Source organism: Apteryx rowi, unplaced genomic scaffold, assembly GCF_003343035.1.
Source record: "Apteryx rowi isolate R43461 unplaced genomic scaffold, aptRow1 scaffold_28, whole genome shotgun sequence".
Classification (NCBI taxonomy): Eukaryota; Metazoa; Chordata; class Aves; order Apterygiformes; family Apterygidae; genus Apteryx; species Apteryx rowi.
In genome coordinates, this window is record NW_020449196.1 from 4,594,311 (window position 1) to 4,609,556 (window position 15,246).

General features: G+C 41.9%; 1 protein-coding gene across 1 annotated transcript in view; it reads left to right on the forward strand.

Annotated features, from left to right (window-relative positions):
* Nucleotides 1-15,246, forward strand: part of ZNF423 (zinc finger protein 423) — a gene marked incomplete at its 3' end in the record, with an annotated part of 168,282 nt that overhangs the window by 123,768 nt on the left and 29,268 nt on the right. The window contains exons 4-5 of the mRNA XM_026068810.1: nt 2,059-5,282; nt 12,407-12,491. Coding sequence (XP_025924595.1) covers nt 2,059-5,282; nt 12,407-12,491 — 3,309 coding nt within the window. The remainder of the gene's footprint in view (nt 1-2,058; nt 5,283-12,406; nt 12,492-15,246) is intronic.

The window sequence follows — 15,246 nt, forward strand, 5'->3', positions numbered from 1 at the left end:
CAGTTTTAAGCCCTCTGGGTTGGCTCCTGGTGTAGTCGCTCCTCTGTACACCAGCGCCCAGCGAAAGATGCATGTAGCCTGCTTGGTTGCAAAAGGGAAGATATTTATAAAGCRTGTGTTTTTCTAACAGTTATTGCAAAGTTGCCACCTCTTATTCTTTAAATTGCAGCCGGGCAGCTAGAGTAGTAAATATTAGCACGGTGGTGAGCTTTTTTGTTTGTTTCTTTTTCCCGCAGGAAAAAAATGGTAGCGGCAGCGATTCAGCATGTGCTGCCCTGGTTCAGGCCTCACATCCCCCTCTCCCCAGCCTTTGTCTGCGTCCCGGAGGAGCCCAGCTGGCGCGCGGCGGGAATTAGCCAGCCGGGAGCCACCGGCACCTCCCCGCCAGCTAATCCGGGAGCCGGCAGCCGGCTGCGCCCGTCGGAGGGGCCCGGGGCCGCGGGGACGGCCGGGCCGCGGCTGCAACATGCAGCGCGCAGGGAGACCACCTCGCGGCTGAGAAAATGCAGCCTGGGAAACGTTTGCATTCAAATCAGCTCATCGCACCCTCTGCTTTTAAACTGAGGCCCAGCCGGCGTGGGGAAGTTAGCTGGGCGCAAACCCTGGTGCACCTTGCAAGGAGGTTTGGTTAAAAYGGCAGCTCCCAGGAATGGGGCAGCTCCCGCGTGCTGGAGAAGTTGTGTCAGGCATGACTATTTGGTTTGGCTTTTACAGAGTAGCTCAAATCTCCACTCTCCTGGGATGAAAAAGAAAGGTCTTGGACCAAGCGCGTGGTGGCCCAGGACGCGGCTTCTCCGGCGGCGCTCTGCTCCGCTCTGCTCGCGTTGTCCGCGCGCCTCTGGCAGAGCCGCTCCGCGGTGCACGTGCTCCTCCTCGTCGGCGCCTGTCTCGCCGGCGGCGGGAGGCGCGCGTGTGGCAGCCTACACCCACAGTTGGGGATTTTTTTCTTGGTTTGTTTCAGTAAGAGCTGAAGTAGGAGCATTAAATGTTTTATAAGGACAACATATCTGGAGAACCAGCTTCTTTCTGAATTTCCAAATGTGTGCGCGGGGTCAGCGCCTTCCCTCGTTTGCATGAATTTTATTTTTGCTTCAATCCGTGGTTCAGTTTTATATCAGACTCATGGCGTTTTTGCTTCACTCAACATCTCGACGTTTATCGGAATTGGTATATTTGAACTGGCTCTCTTCTGTTTCTTGTTAGCAATTCCGTTTATGAAAGCTGCCAAAATTTTATGTATTTTTCCTAAAATGACTGTTTTGCAGTTGGAGATGGCACTGTGTTCCTTTATGGTAATATCAAATTATAAAATATTTTCCAAAGCCTCATACTGAGCAAAGGAAATAGTCATTAAAGCAGAGGCTGGGCCATTGTTATTTTATCCTGAAGTTGATTGTTTTGTGATGTCTCAAAATCTCCAATGATGATGGTTTTCTGGGTTTTTATTTGTTTGTTTTTGTAATAAGCAGGCAACATTACCTTTCATGCGAATGAATGTGGTAATGATGCAAATCTCTTCTCTGATTTTGTTGAGCTGTCTCAAATCTGATGCTTTTATTTTGCATAGATTTTCAGATCTGTTTGCTTTTGATCAGCCTTTAATTCTGTTACAGTTTTGAAACAGAACTGAAGGATTTTGTTTAATGGAGACATTACTTAAAATCATCTTGATGTAACATTTAAAAAGACCCAAAAAATCACAGGTGATCACTTAATACTGTAGCTTTTCAAATGTTTGCATTGCTTCATTGCACATTGTATTTTACTTTCTGTATTCATTGTTTATTGCTTTACAGTACAGTGAGCAGGTGTTAAACCTGCTGAAGAAAAATGCTTTTTATTAATACTATGTGTTGGCAAATTCATGGATTATGTCTACAGATATATTTTATATCTCTTTCTCAAACACCCTTTGAAATTCAAGAGAAAAAAATTTTTTTGAGTTGATTTTTTTTGCGCTGTAGTAGCAGAAGCCCATAGTGTTGTTGAGAGCTTTGTCCTTATTTCACAGATGCACTGGGAATTGTTTTTAATCTCCTTTCTGCTTTCCCATTACAGATGGTGATGACGACCCACAACTCTCCTGGGTGGCTTCATCTCCCTCCAGCAAAGATGTTGCATCACCCACTCAGATGATAGGAGATGGGTGTGATCTCGGCATCGGGGAGGAGGAAGGGGGGACTGGCCTGCCATATCCCTGTCAGTTTTGTGATAAGTCCTTCATTCGCCTGAGCTACCTTAAAAGGCACGAGCAGATCCACAGTGACAAATTACCTTTCAAATGCACCTACTGTAGCCGGCTTTTTAAGCATAAGAGGAGTAGGGATCGCCACATAAAGCTTCACACGGGGGATAAAAAGTACCATTGCCACGAATGCGAGGCTGCGTTCTCGCGCAGTGACCACCTCAAAATTCACCTGAAAACCCACAGTTCCAGCAAACCGTTCAAGTGTACTGTGTGTAAGCGTGGGTTTTCATCTACCAGCTCATTGCAGAGTCACATGCAAGCTCATAAAAAGAACAAGGAACATATGGCAAAGACTGAGAAAGAGGTGAAGAAGGATGATTTTATGTGTGATTACTGTGAAGAGACATTCAGTCAGACTGAAGATTTGGAGAAGCATGTAATGACACGCCACCCACAGCTTTCCGAGAAGGCAGATTTGCAGTGTATTCATTGCCCTGAAGTATTTGCAGACGAAAACTCGCTGCTCTCACACATTCATCAAGCCCATGCCAACAAAAAACACAAGTGCCCTATGTGCCCGGAGCAGTTTTCTTCAGTGGAGGAAGTCTATTGCCACTTGGACAGCCACAGACAACCTGACTCCAGCAATCACAGCATCAGCCCTGATCCGGTCCTGGGGAGCGTGGCCTCCATGAGCAGCGCAACACCCGACTCGAGTGCCTCGGTGGAAAGAGGTTCCACCCCAGATTCAACCCTAAAACCTTTGAGAGGACAAAAGAAAATCAGATCAGTGGACAGAGAGGAGGGCCAGAACTGGTCTAAAGTTACTTACAGCTGCCCTTACTGCTCCAAGCGTGACTTCAATAGCCTTGCTGTTCTGGAGATCCACCTGAAGACCATTCACGYGGACAAACCTCAGCAAAGCCACACGTGCCAGATCTGCCTTGATTCCATGCCTACACTGTACAACTTGAACGAACATGTAAGAAAGGTGCACAAAAATCATGCCTATCCCATGATGCAGTTTAGCAACATTTCTGCCTTTCACTGTAACTACTGCCCTGAGATGTTTGCAGATATCAATAGCTTACAAGAACACATCCGTATTACTCACTGTGGCCCAAACGCTACCCCTCAAGATGGTAACAATGCCTTCTTCTGTAACCAGTGCTCCATGGGCTTTCTGACCGAAGCAACCTTGACTGAGCATATTCAGCAGACTCACTGCAATGTAGGAAATTCAAAATTGGATTCCCCTGTCATTCAGCCAACACAGTCTTTTATGGAAGTTTATTCATGCCCTTATTGCACAAACTCCCCCATTTTTGGCTCCATCCTGAAGCTTACAAAGCATATTAAAGAAAACCACAAGAACATTCCTCTGGCACACAATAAGAAGTCAAAAGCAGAGCAGAGTCCAGTTTCTTCTGATGTTGAAGTCTCTTCCCCTAAAAGGCAAAGGCTTTCTGCTAGCGTAAACTCAGTGTCTAATGGCGAGTACCCATGTAATCAGTGTGATCTAAAGTTCTCTAATTTTGAGAGTTTTCAAACCCATTTAAAGTTGCATTTGGAGCTGCTGTTGAGGAAACAGTCTTGCCCTCAGTGTAAAGAAGACTTTGATTCCCAGGAGTCTCTTCTGCAGCATCTCACTGTACATTACATGACAACTTCAACCCATTATGTATGTGAGAGCTGCGACAAACAGTTTTCTTCGGTGGATGATTTGCAGAAGCATTTGCTGGACATGCATACTTTTGTGTTGTATCACTGCACCCTTTGCCAAGAAGTTTTTGATTCCAAGGTATCTATCCAAGTGCATCTGGCAGTCAAGCATAGCAATGAAAAGAAGATGTATCGTTGCACAGCCTGTAACTGGGATTTTAGGAAGGAGGTGGATCTCCAGATCCATGTGAAGCATAGCCACTTGGGGAATCCAGCAAAGTCTCACAAATGCATCTTCTGCGGTGAGACCTTTAGCACRGAGGTAGAACTGCAATGCCACATCACAACCCACAGCAAAAAATACAACTGCAAGTTTTGTAGCAAAGCTTTTCATGCCATCATCTTGCTTGAAAAACACTTGCGGGAAAAACATTGTGTTTTTGATGCTAGTGCTGAAAATGGTACAGCTAATGGCATGACCCCCACAAATAAGAAGACAGAAGGTGCAGATATCCAGAACATGTTAATGAAGAATCCAGATACTTCCAACAGTCATGAAGCCAGTGAGGATGATGTAGATGCTTCTGAGCCCATGTATGGCTGTGATATCTGTGGGGCTGCCTATACTATGGAGGTCCTCTTGCAGAACCATCGTTTGAGAGATCATAACATCCGGCCTGGGGAGGACGACTGTTCTAGGAAGAAAGCAGAGTTCATCAAAGGTAGCCATAAGTGTAATATCTGCTCAAGGACCTTTTTCTCAGAAAATGGCCTGAGAGAGCACATGCAGACCCATCGGGGTCCGGCCAAGCACTACATGTGCCCCATCTGTGGGGAGCGCTTCCCATCACTCCTGACCCTGACAGAGCACAAAGTCACTCACAGCAAGAGTTTGGATACAGGAACATGTCGGATTTGCAAAATGCCACTGCAGAGCGAGGAGGAATTCATYGAGCACTGCCAGATGCACCCAGATCTCAGAAACTCCCTCACTGGCTTTCGCTGTGTTGTCTGCATGCAGACCGTCACCTCCACCCTAGAGCTGAAAATCCATGGGACGTTCCATATGCAGAAATTGGCAGGAAACTCTGCAACCTCGTCGCCCAAYGGTCAGGCCTTGCAAAAACTCTACAAGTGTGCGTTGTGCTTGAAAGAGTTCCGGAATAAGCAGGACTTGGTCAAATTGGATGTTAATGGCCTTCCGTATGGCCTGTGTGCTGGATGCATGACCAGGAGCACCAATGGACAGTCTTCGGGCTTGACCCCACAGGAGGTGAACGAGAGGCCGTGTGGCAGTCTGAGGTGTCCAGAGTGTAGTGTCAAATTTGAAAGTGCTGAAGACCTAGAGAGCCACATTCAGGTAGACCACCGAGACCTGACACCTGAGACTAGTGGCCAAAGGAAAGGTACCCAGACATCCCCTGTTCCCAGAGTAAGTACAACTGCACTTTAAAATCTCTGAGTGATAAAATGTAGACCTTTAATATGACTGAGACCAGATCTGATATTTTGGGTTTTGTTTTTTTTTCTTTTTTTTTTTGCAACTGTGACTTTATAAAATTACTTGTGTTATTGAAAGAAAAAGAAAGAAAGGTATAGCAATGCACATAGAAAAGTTACATGTTGCTCAGTCTTGTAGGCTYCTTGATTCCTAGTGTCAGAGCATCAGATTTTTTATCATAAAACTGCTCTRAATTTGTCAGCAGAGAGCTAAGATACATCCATGGTGTACTTGGATGGTGGGATTGAGTTTGTCCATGATTTCTGATGCTACTGAATTGGCAGATCTGGAAAAGCTGGGACATTTCCATGAAAAAAAGGAGATTCTAAGTACCCAAAAGAAAAAAATCAAAATAATTTATCATACCCAAAGAATGAGATAATTTCTTACCTGGGAACTAATCATGAGCAGGAAGATAAAGGAATTTGCAAGGAAAAATGTAGTGAGTTAGGTGAATGCCTCCCCTGAAATGAATTTCTGTGCTAAAAAGGTTGTCTTTGCGTATGCCTGTTAGTGTGAATGGTGTGAGACTACTTGGATGTTTGTGTGCATATGCATGTGTGTGTATGTATATGCACGCCAATGAAAAAGGAAATAAACTTGGAAAAACCTAAGGCTGAGGAAGCCTTAGCCAAGATGGAGCTGCGCCACCCACCTTGGTACTCAAGTCACTTATGTAGTGGGGGTTGCTCAGAYGGTAGGTGATTTACACATTGATTTTTAAAGGARCTGCTTCATGGCYCTTCTTTAGCAAATCTGCATRTTGTTTTCTAATATGCAGGTTACATATTAGAAAGCAAAGTGTATTCTCCTTTAGAACTCACAGATAGCCTGCTTTCCCATTTCTTAACTTACAAGATTCTTGGGAACATGCAGTATCCAAGTAAGGTTTCAGAAGCCTGCTCAGGAGATTAATACGGCTTCCAGTTTATAGTCTTTTAAAATTATTTGTTGACGTTTTGGTTCAAGAATGGGCCAAGTCAGTCCTTGCTCTGTCAGGAACAGATGGAATGAGAAGTAGATTTTGGAAATCTTCTCYGGAGACCAACAGCAGACACATCTGAGTATTGATATCATCTGACATTTTTAATTAAACATGATGGGGTGAGATTTTCAAAAGTATCTAAGGAAATCAGGCACCCAACTCCTAATGAATAATTCCAACCACAGATGCCTGTTTATGTCAATCTGCTAATTAAAGCACCCACAAACACATCCTTACTGCATTAAAAGAACTTGGAAATACTGTTCGAATGCAACGTCTGTGTCTCAGTAGGTAAGAGAAGACCCTAAGTGTGTCCTAACAATGCATATTGTAGTGACTGCAGTGGAGCTGTTATGGGCTGGTGAGCTGGGACTCAGCGCCATGCCTGTGCGGCTTGGTGGCTCCTGGCCAGAGCTGACCCGTGCCTGCCAGCTCAGAGCCCAGCTCTGCCGGCCGCAGGCACGCAGCTTGCCTCAACACCCCTGTCCAGGGCTTCCGATCGAATCCCACCACAAGTTTYGTTTCATTTCATTTGCTTTTTTAGTAAAACAATGGGATATTGTTCCCTCTGGGTCCAGTAACGGCATGACAAAAACTGCTGGTGTATACATCTAACTCTGCAGAAGAATAAGGGGTGGAAATCTCTCTCCCTTCGGGGTGATATCTTTTGAGAGTTCAGCTGAGATTCTGACTAGGTCATTCTCCTTTCTGCTTCTCAGGTCTTTATTTCCTTCTAAATTCTTTTAAACAGTTCTCTTCTCTTAGGCAGGACTCATTCTTACTTCGTATGGCCGTGCCTAGAGCTTCAAATATTATCTTTTCTTTCCTATTGACAATCAGAAGCAGCATACATGGCCATTTTTCACTCTGATTTCTTGCTTTAACTCGCTCTTTTCAGTGAGAGCTTCCATACCTGTACTCTCCGAGGATGGTTTAAGTTCCTCAAAAAGGTAAATGCTTTGAATTTCATCCCGTGAGTGCAGGTCTTAGTTCCTTTGTGGAAGATCATGAAAAATCAGCATTTTTGGCTATGGCGCCTTCAGTCAGGTGTCTATGGCTGGCACATACGCTACTATCTGAGACCTTTATGATATGCGTCCCAGGAATAGATGTATTGTTATAAGGAATAATTTATTATCTAACTTTTCATTATAAGTACAAGACCTGAATTCTGATATCRATTCACTTGGAAACATTGGTTTCTCAAGGTAATAAATGCCCTTTGTGTCTGTTTAGCACAGGGGTTTTCAAAGAATTATTATCTCTTTTAAATGGTGATAAATTCCTGTATTTCAAGAATAACTTTTTTTTAACTTCATTAGCCTCATTACAAAACTAAGCAAGTTGAACACAGTCTCTCTTGTCGTCTTGTTAGTATGCTGTGCACAAGTAAAATAACGTTTTACTAAAGCTATCTTAAGTGCACAATGCATGTAGAGTGATCTGCAGATGTCCAGACAAGAGCTGCTTCTCTCCCATTCTTGAGCACTTGTGCATTTCTTTTTCAAACATTTTATTGATTTTTCTTTCTTAAACAGAAAAGCAGTTGAAGATTAGAAAAAAGGTGCATTCAGAAACAAAATATAGGGAGATCAGATTTAAATAGTGGGTTTATACATTGGAATAAGTAAGAAAAAGCAGAATGAAAACCTAGCAAATGGAAAAGATGACATGCAAATACATAACTTTGCCAGAAATCAATCCACCAGCAGGGATAGTTCTTGCACTGAAGAAAAGACTGTGGAAGCCTAGAGGAATTTTCAAAAAAAATTAAGTGAAGATTTAACTCCAAAGAGAAAGAGAGAAGGAAAATAAATATTAGCCCTCAATGAATAAAAAATGAAAATGTTTGGGAGGAAAAAAAAGTAGAGCAGGAGAAGMAAATCATTCCTTTTTACTGTGTATGTTTATATTTGTGTGTGCACACACGCATATAGCATGACAAAGGGAATATGAATATTTTGTCATATTTTGTTTGGGTTTTTACTATCGAATTTTTAGGGGTTTTGTTCTGAAAACCAGTTGGAGACAGCTAGATGAGGTTCAAAAACCTTTGAGCATTCAGAATTGCTTGGYAGGTGTTTTTTTCTTTTCTTTTATCCATAAGAAAGAAAGAGAAAAGCACTTAAAGTGCTGCTGTGTTTTCTCTTTCTCACCTACCTTTTAGTATGGGAAACAACCATGCAGTAATGTCTGTGAATTCATCACCTTTCCTTCCTGAACACACGTATCTAAGTACGATCAAATCACGATGGTCAACAAAGATAGATTTCTAGATGGCCAGAGTGCTTGCCTCCTGTACAACGAAACGTCTGCATCGGAGGGTGTCTGTTATTAAGAGATTTTAAGACAAGTTAATCATCTTTCATACAGAACATCACTAAGAGGAATAAATAAAATAACCCTTGGTAGTGAAAGGCAGCTCTAACATCATATAGGTTTGATTCTTCAGCTATTCCAGACACATAAGGCTCTCTAAGTTTCTTTTAGATGAACGTAATAACTGGAGACACTGCGATGGCTGAGCCCATTCCRGTATCTGGCAAAGGGACAGATTAAGACCTTTTTTTTATTCTATCATGGTCACATCCAAAGTAGTACTTTCATTTTTCTGTACATATTTCTGTACATAGGAGCTTTCATTTTTAATATGTTCTATTAATTTCTTCTAATGTCTTCTAGAGGAATGCATATGTCCTGAGAAACATGGCTAGCTGTTTAGTTTTGAGATTATACATTGCCTCTTCTAATACTGGAAATGATCACTTTGCAGGCTGCTCTTTCTCTTACACAGATTCATTATTACTTTCTACTGTAGTTATCACTTTCTACTGTAGTTAACATTGACAATGGCAAATGCTCAGGACTTCAGTTAAATTTCCATCTTGAACTGTGTTGCTTTATTCAACCACCTAGGTCATTTGGACTGAAGAAACAAAAGAGATGGCATGGAAGGTTGGATGAATGAACCCCGTTGTGCTCCATTTCTCTGTTCCCTCTCTCCTACACACTTTCTTGGATTCAGTTCCTTCTCTTTGTTCTCACCCCCCCCCCCCGCCTTTCCCTTGTAAATCCACTTGAATGGAGGAATATTTTCTTTGTAGAACAGGAAACCATTTCCAGATTTAAAGGAGGACAGTCTGGAAAACCCATGGGAACAGCAGTTATTTCAGCAAAGAAACCAGAACCCCCTGTTGTTATTACTATTATTTTGTGCCAAGATTGGAATTAAATATCTTGACTTAATGGGAATTGAGCTCTCAGTTGAAGGTCTGCTCGTCTGGTCTCTTATGTCACCTTGATGCTGTTATCTATACTGTATTAGCTCCTCAGAGTGTTGGTGCATTTGTTGTCACCACTCACAAAGACCAAAACTTTAAAAAGAGATATCCAGCCAATTACAAATGTCTTTGAAGCCATGGTACCCACAAAAATGGTAATAGAAGGTCATCTTTGATACCWCAGATGTCGTAACCTTGTATTTAAACTAATGCTCCCAATTTATTGAGAATGGAAGTCTCTTTGGTGACCCTCTTTTAAAGAGAATTATCAATGAGCCAAAAAATCAACTCTTCCACCTCTTCTATATACATTTGGGTGCCRGTCGAGTTATAGTTATTTAGTGGCCTGTATGAAGCTATTTACTAATGTTATTGCATATCAGGCAGGGTACTCGATTGCAAGAGCCGTTGCCCCAGTTAGACTGTCCTTTCACATGCATGGGTGTCAGCTGAGCCTAAAGATAATATTCACAGGAAGCTCGAAATCTGCTGTCTTCACTGAGGGGTGGTCACACCAAACAGGCTTTTATAAGTTTGTGAAGTGGTGAGGAGGAGTTTGCGTGGGGTCTGTGGATAAACAAAGACATCCTGTCTCCAGATCTGCTAGTAAGTAGCTTTCAGAAGCACCGAAATCATTTTAAAAAATGAATCATTTGTCTGTGTTTAATATAACTTTAAAGGTTTGAAATAGGGCTGAGCTGAAATATTGTCCTTCTTAACTAGTTACTTAGGAACCCTCATGACAGAGATAAGTGTTGAACAATGGACAGAGCTTGGGCAGCTTTAAAGTTTTAGAGAACAGGAAGGTTTCAAGTTTTGAATGTGACCACATGAATCATTCACTGCCCRATCCCATTTTTCTCTTCCAAGGTTTTTTGCCTCTTTTTTTGTTTGTTTTTTTTTTAAAGTTAGGAGCCCACAGCATGCGTATGGCAGTGTGTCTGAGAGTACATGTGTGTTTGTGTGCTTACAGCCGTCTGCTGGAATAGATTCCCAGGAAACACTGCGTCAGAAATCCAGCTGCTTTTCCATTAACAGCCGTGATTTCTGAATGGACTCCAGGAGGACACTTTCTTGAGCTGCCTAGGGATAACTAGCCAGTCCAAACTATTTCCTTTTTTATGGCTGGCTGTGGCAGTTTTTGGCCAATGGAGTATGTCCTTATTCCTATTACCCTGGTAATCACCCATTGTTGTTTTAGCCTAGAAAGCCCTGCGTATGTGCACACATACACTGTGTACAGACCTCATGGAATATGCATAACATATAGATTGTTGCATTTGTTATTAGGGTATTACAGCATGTTCATTAGCCTCCAGCAGGCTAACTTGTTGCCACTGATGACATGGGAAGTAGTTWAGAAGCTCCTGGCAGCACCTAATTTGTTCTTTCCTCAGCAGGTGTCCCAGGAAATTGGATCCCATGCATGGAGGGAGAGGCAGCAACTCCTCTCTTTAACTCAAAACTTCTGACTTATTACTGCTGTCCTAAAAATGTCATTCTATACCTAGGCGTGGAGTGGAGAGGCTGTAGGAAAAAAATAATTTGTATATAAAAATGCACAAAAAATTAACTCTGCAAAATATATTGCTTCAATCAACTAAGAGGGTGCAATTTCCTGAATGAGGTTTCTCAGGGCTAATGGTTTGGGATTCCYATTCATTTGCCAGCTAACTGAACCTGTGGCCGGTGTGCTGTGGTTGCACGTTCGTTCCTCGGCTGCCCACCCCAGCCGTAGAGACGCGCGCTGCAGGCTTGCGCCCTAGTGCGGAAGCAGCAGGAGAAGCCGCTTGCCTTGCAGCAAGTGCTCCAGTAAAAGTTATTCTATGGGAAGGAGTAGGCATAAATGGCCCAGTTTCTCTAAACTGCATGTCAAAAGATGTCTATTTAGATCGCATATTCCTGTGCAGTAATTGAGCATGCACGTTAGACCCATAGCACCATACTCCTGCTTTGGGAATTGAGAGTTTTTGCAAGTGCACAGAAGTTTAGCGTTAGTCTTTTATTTTTCTCATAACTTGGATGTCTGACTTGTCAACGTGCATTTTAATTTCTACAAATGATTTCTTGGATTTTTCCCTGTCATGTTGCTCGAGTACATGCACCCCTGTCAATCTGAGTCCAAAATCCATTTTCCCTATTTGAATAAATGGTTCATGTAATTGCCTCTTCACACTATCTCCTGATTTCTGCAGCTAAGCCTCCCTGGTATGACTGTGACAGAGAAAATACACAACAGACTGTGCAAGGAAACCATTCTTTGTGGTAATGCCATTTTCCAGGATTCCTGATGAGAGACCAGTACAAAATATATTTTTCCCTTTGTCCTTCACTACCCCAAGTAACTATAGGTGTTTTGCCTTTAGTTATTGTGAGTTTTATTTAAGGATGGAATTTTTTGAAAAAAGTTGATCTTTTTCTGGAAAAAAACAGATTTCTCTTTTCAATCTGTGTCTTTTATTTCACTGTACAGGAATTTTTACTACAGTGGGTTAAATGTCATGAGCAATTTGATTATGGCTCAAGTACTCAATCAGATTTTCAAGTATTCCATACTATCATTTGAAATTTTTAAAGTTGAAATTAAAGTCCTTTAAAAGCAGGTTATTAATTAGAGAGTGTATTTTCTGGTCAGAAAGCCCAGCCCAACTTGGTGTCTTGCTGGGGATATGCAGGGAGAAAAGGACGCAGTTGAGGGAAGCTGAAGCACGTAACATGCTATATTCATGATCACACTTGCCTTATGCTACGGTGCAGTTTTCTCTAATCTCTTTTTGGTTATTAAACAGAAAAAGACCTATCAGTGCATCAAGTGCCAGATGACCTTTGAGAATGAGAGAGAGATACAAATCCATGTCGCTAACCATATGATTGGTAAGACATTCTTTAAACTAGGCCACTCATGGGCTGCTTGTTTTTTGCTACTCTTTGAAATTCACTATTCTAATAACTTGTTAATATTCATGCTGTAATTTATTTTTTTTTAATCTTTCAAGGAAAATGATTTTGATGTAATGATTCTTCACTTCAAAGCTTTTTAAATATGTGGTTATAAAAGTGTTACTGCTGAGCTTTTTTCCTTATCCTTTTGAGTCCTCATGTAGCATTTTCATTTATATTAAAATCAAACTTTTGACAGTATCTTCCATTTGATAGCATAAATTTCTTTCTATCCATGTAAAAAGTACTTGCCAGTTGTCAACCACTTAGGAGCAATTATGTTTCAATTTTGTATGTCATGACATTGAATAGATTTAACTGCTAGCATTTTCCCAGCTAAATGTAGTGAATTCCTGAGGAACATTGTCAAAACAAAACGCTTAAAAAGTTATTTCAGTGTTTTTTTTCTTTTTCCGACAATTCTGGACTTCAGAAAGTTCAACTTTTCAGATGTTCAAGTGTTTTATAAAGCTGTTCTTGCTGCCTTCTACTACAGTCCTATCATAAGAGTCTCTAGTAAAGTGTTATTGTAATCTGATGGGTTGTATTTCTGTTGCAGCTGGATGATTGCTTTTCTGATGAACTCAAAGAAATGTTTTTCCTGTCTGTACAGATGTCATAAATGTATGTGTTGGCCCAAGAGGTCAGTTTACTTTGATGCATAGACCACAGAGGAGTTACTTACACATGCCACTGCAGGCATACGTTGTATGAGATCCTTCAAAGACCCTACCRCGCACTTCGTGTGTCTTACATGTTCACCTGCAACATTTATCTCCCATAAGCATAATGGTTTCCCTTCAACAATTTTACATTTAGGAAACTATTCTCCTGTCAATGCATGTGTGTTACTCCTATTATCTTTGATGTGAATTATGCATAAATACCAGAGAGAGAGAAATACAGACTGACACTGTCTTCTTCCCCCACTGCCAAATGAAAAATATACATGTCAATCACAATAATTTCCATTCTAGAGCCAGGCAGGAGTTTCAAGTCAATGTCAAGTAGGTTAAGATGAAGATATCTAAAAATGTTTGCTTTTGTAGCAGGTGTTAATGTAATCTCTTGTTTGCAAGCTTGAAGAGTGAGATCCTTGTTAATTGGACCATAGTGATTTCATAGTGCTCCCCCAGTTTTTTTCTTTTTGTTTAAAAAGCCTGAAAGAAATAAGTCCTTAGGCAAGCTTATCACTCTTTCACCTTAAGTTGTGATACAGTAGATAATCGGTGATTTTTAAATACGTAGTACATGAAGTTCTGAATTAAGGTTCTGCTTTATTAGAGGTGAGAATTCTTTGTCCTTTTGGAATGAAGTAATTCCTTCAATTTACAGTAATTCATGTATGAAGATTATTTACGTGTATTCCCAAATTAGTGTGGTCTGGAATAATACATGACGATATAGTTGACATCACAAGTTTCAGTATTAGAGTTATTTCAAAAGAGCAGTGGTAGAAGACAAAGGATGCTGAGAAAAGCGTGGTGCTGCGCTTTGTGAAAATGGTACCTGTTATTTCCTTGGAAATGTGCATAAGTTATCATACAAAATTGGAAGTCTATATAAATAGAAAGGCGCATATGGATGCAGTTTCAAACACCTATGGTGTTGTAAATACCAGGACATGATAAAAAAATATGTGCTTATTCCATTTAGSGGCCATGTCTTCATGTCTCTTTGCTGGGATTCAGGCTGAGACTCTTTGTTACATTCAAATTGTCACTTTATGGTGGCGTTTAGGAGAGAGTGGACTATAGAAACCTCTAAAGGGGAATCAGGCTTCTTCCCACRCTGTGGGTCTCGGTCGGCTGCATGGGACACTTGGGCCCTTCTCCTTCAGAAAATGTGACTGCCTCCGAAAAGGCACCGTCACTGAGTCTGCTGTTGGTATTTGCTCCTTGCTGGGGAATACTGAAGCTGAAAGGAGGGACTAGATATAATGATTCCTCTACCAATAAATGATGTGCAGATTTTTGGGGTTAATTTGCCTAGTGCTGAGTCAGTAATATTAAGAAGGATGATAGACTGCCGATCTGCCTTGCTCCTACATCATTTGCTCAAAGCCCAGGAGCCTTAATCCCTCACGCACGCTTCAGGAGAGATGGCCGTGTGCCTCGTTATCACTAAGGCTGTTTTATCACTTATAAAAAAATGGGCGCAAGAGTTTTCTGTGTCTGTGTTAGACCAAGCCTCGTCGGATTGGCAGAGAGAGAGTGTTGGATAACTCGTAGGTGTTTGTGCAACCCAGATCGATGTCCTGGCAGTTACCTGATGTGGTCGTTGTCGGTTTAGGGTTCGCCATGACCCACAGGTGAGGCTCCGTTTTGGTGTTACAAGGGGGCACCGAGACCCTAGCGTGTGCGGACCTGTCTCGTGGGCGGCCGCTTCCTCCCGCATGGTGTCTGCTCACTAGCGCAGGGTTGGGCTCATCTCAGCTAAGTCCTATCCATCTAAAATGAAGGTATCTGGTCTAACATAGTCATTGAGGCCCCACCTGGGGGAGGAAGGCACCTCCAGTGAATGGCTGATACCAATCTAAGATAAGAGTTTGAGCAGGATAAGCTTTTCCAGGGAGAGATTTTTATCTCCCTTTTGATTTTGGAGCAAACCAAGGCAAGGAAGTTAGCCTCGACGCCTAATTTTTAGGTAGACTTAATCCTTCCATGGCTTTGACAATCCCAGACTTCTC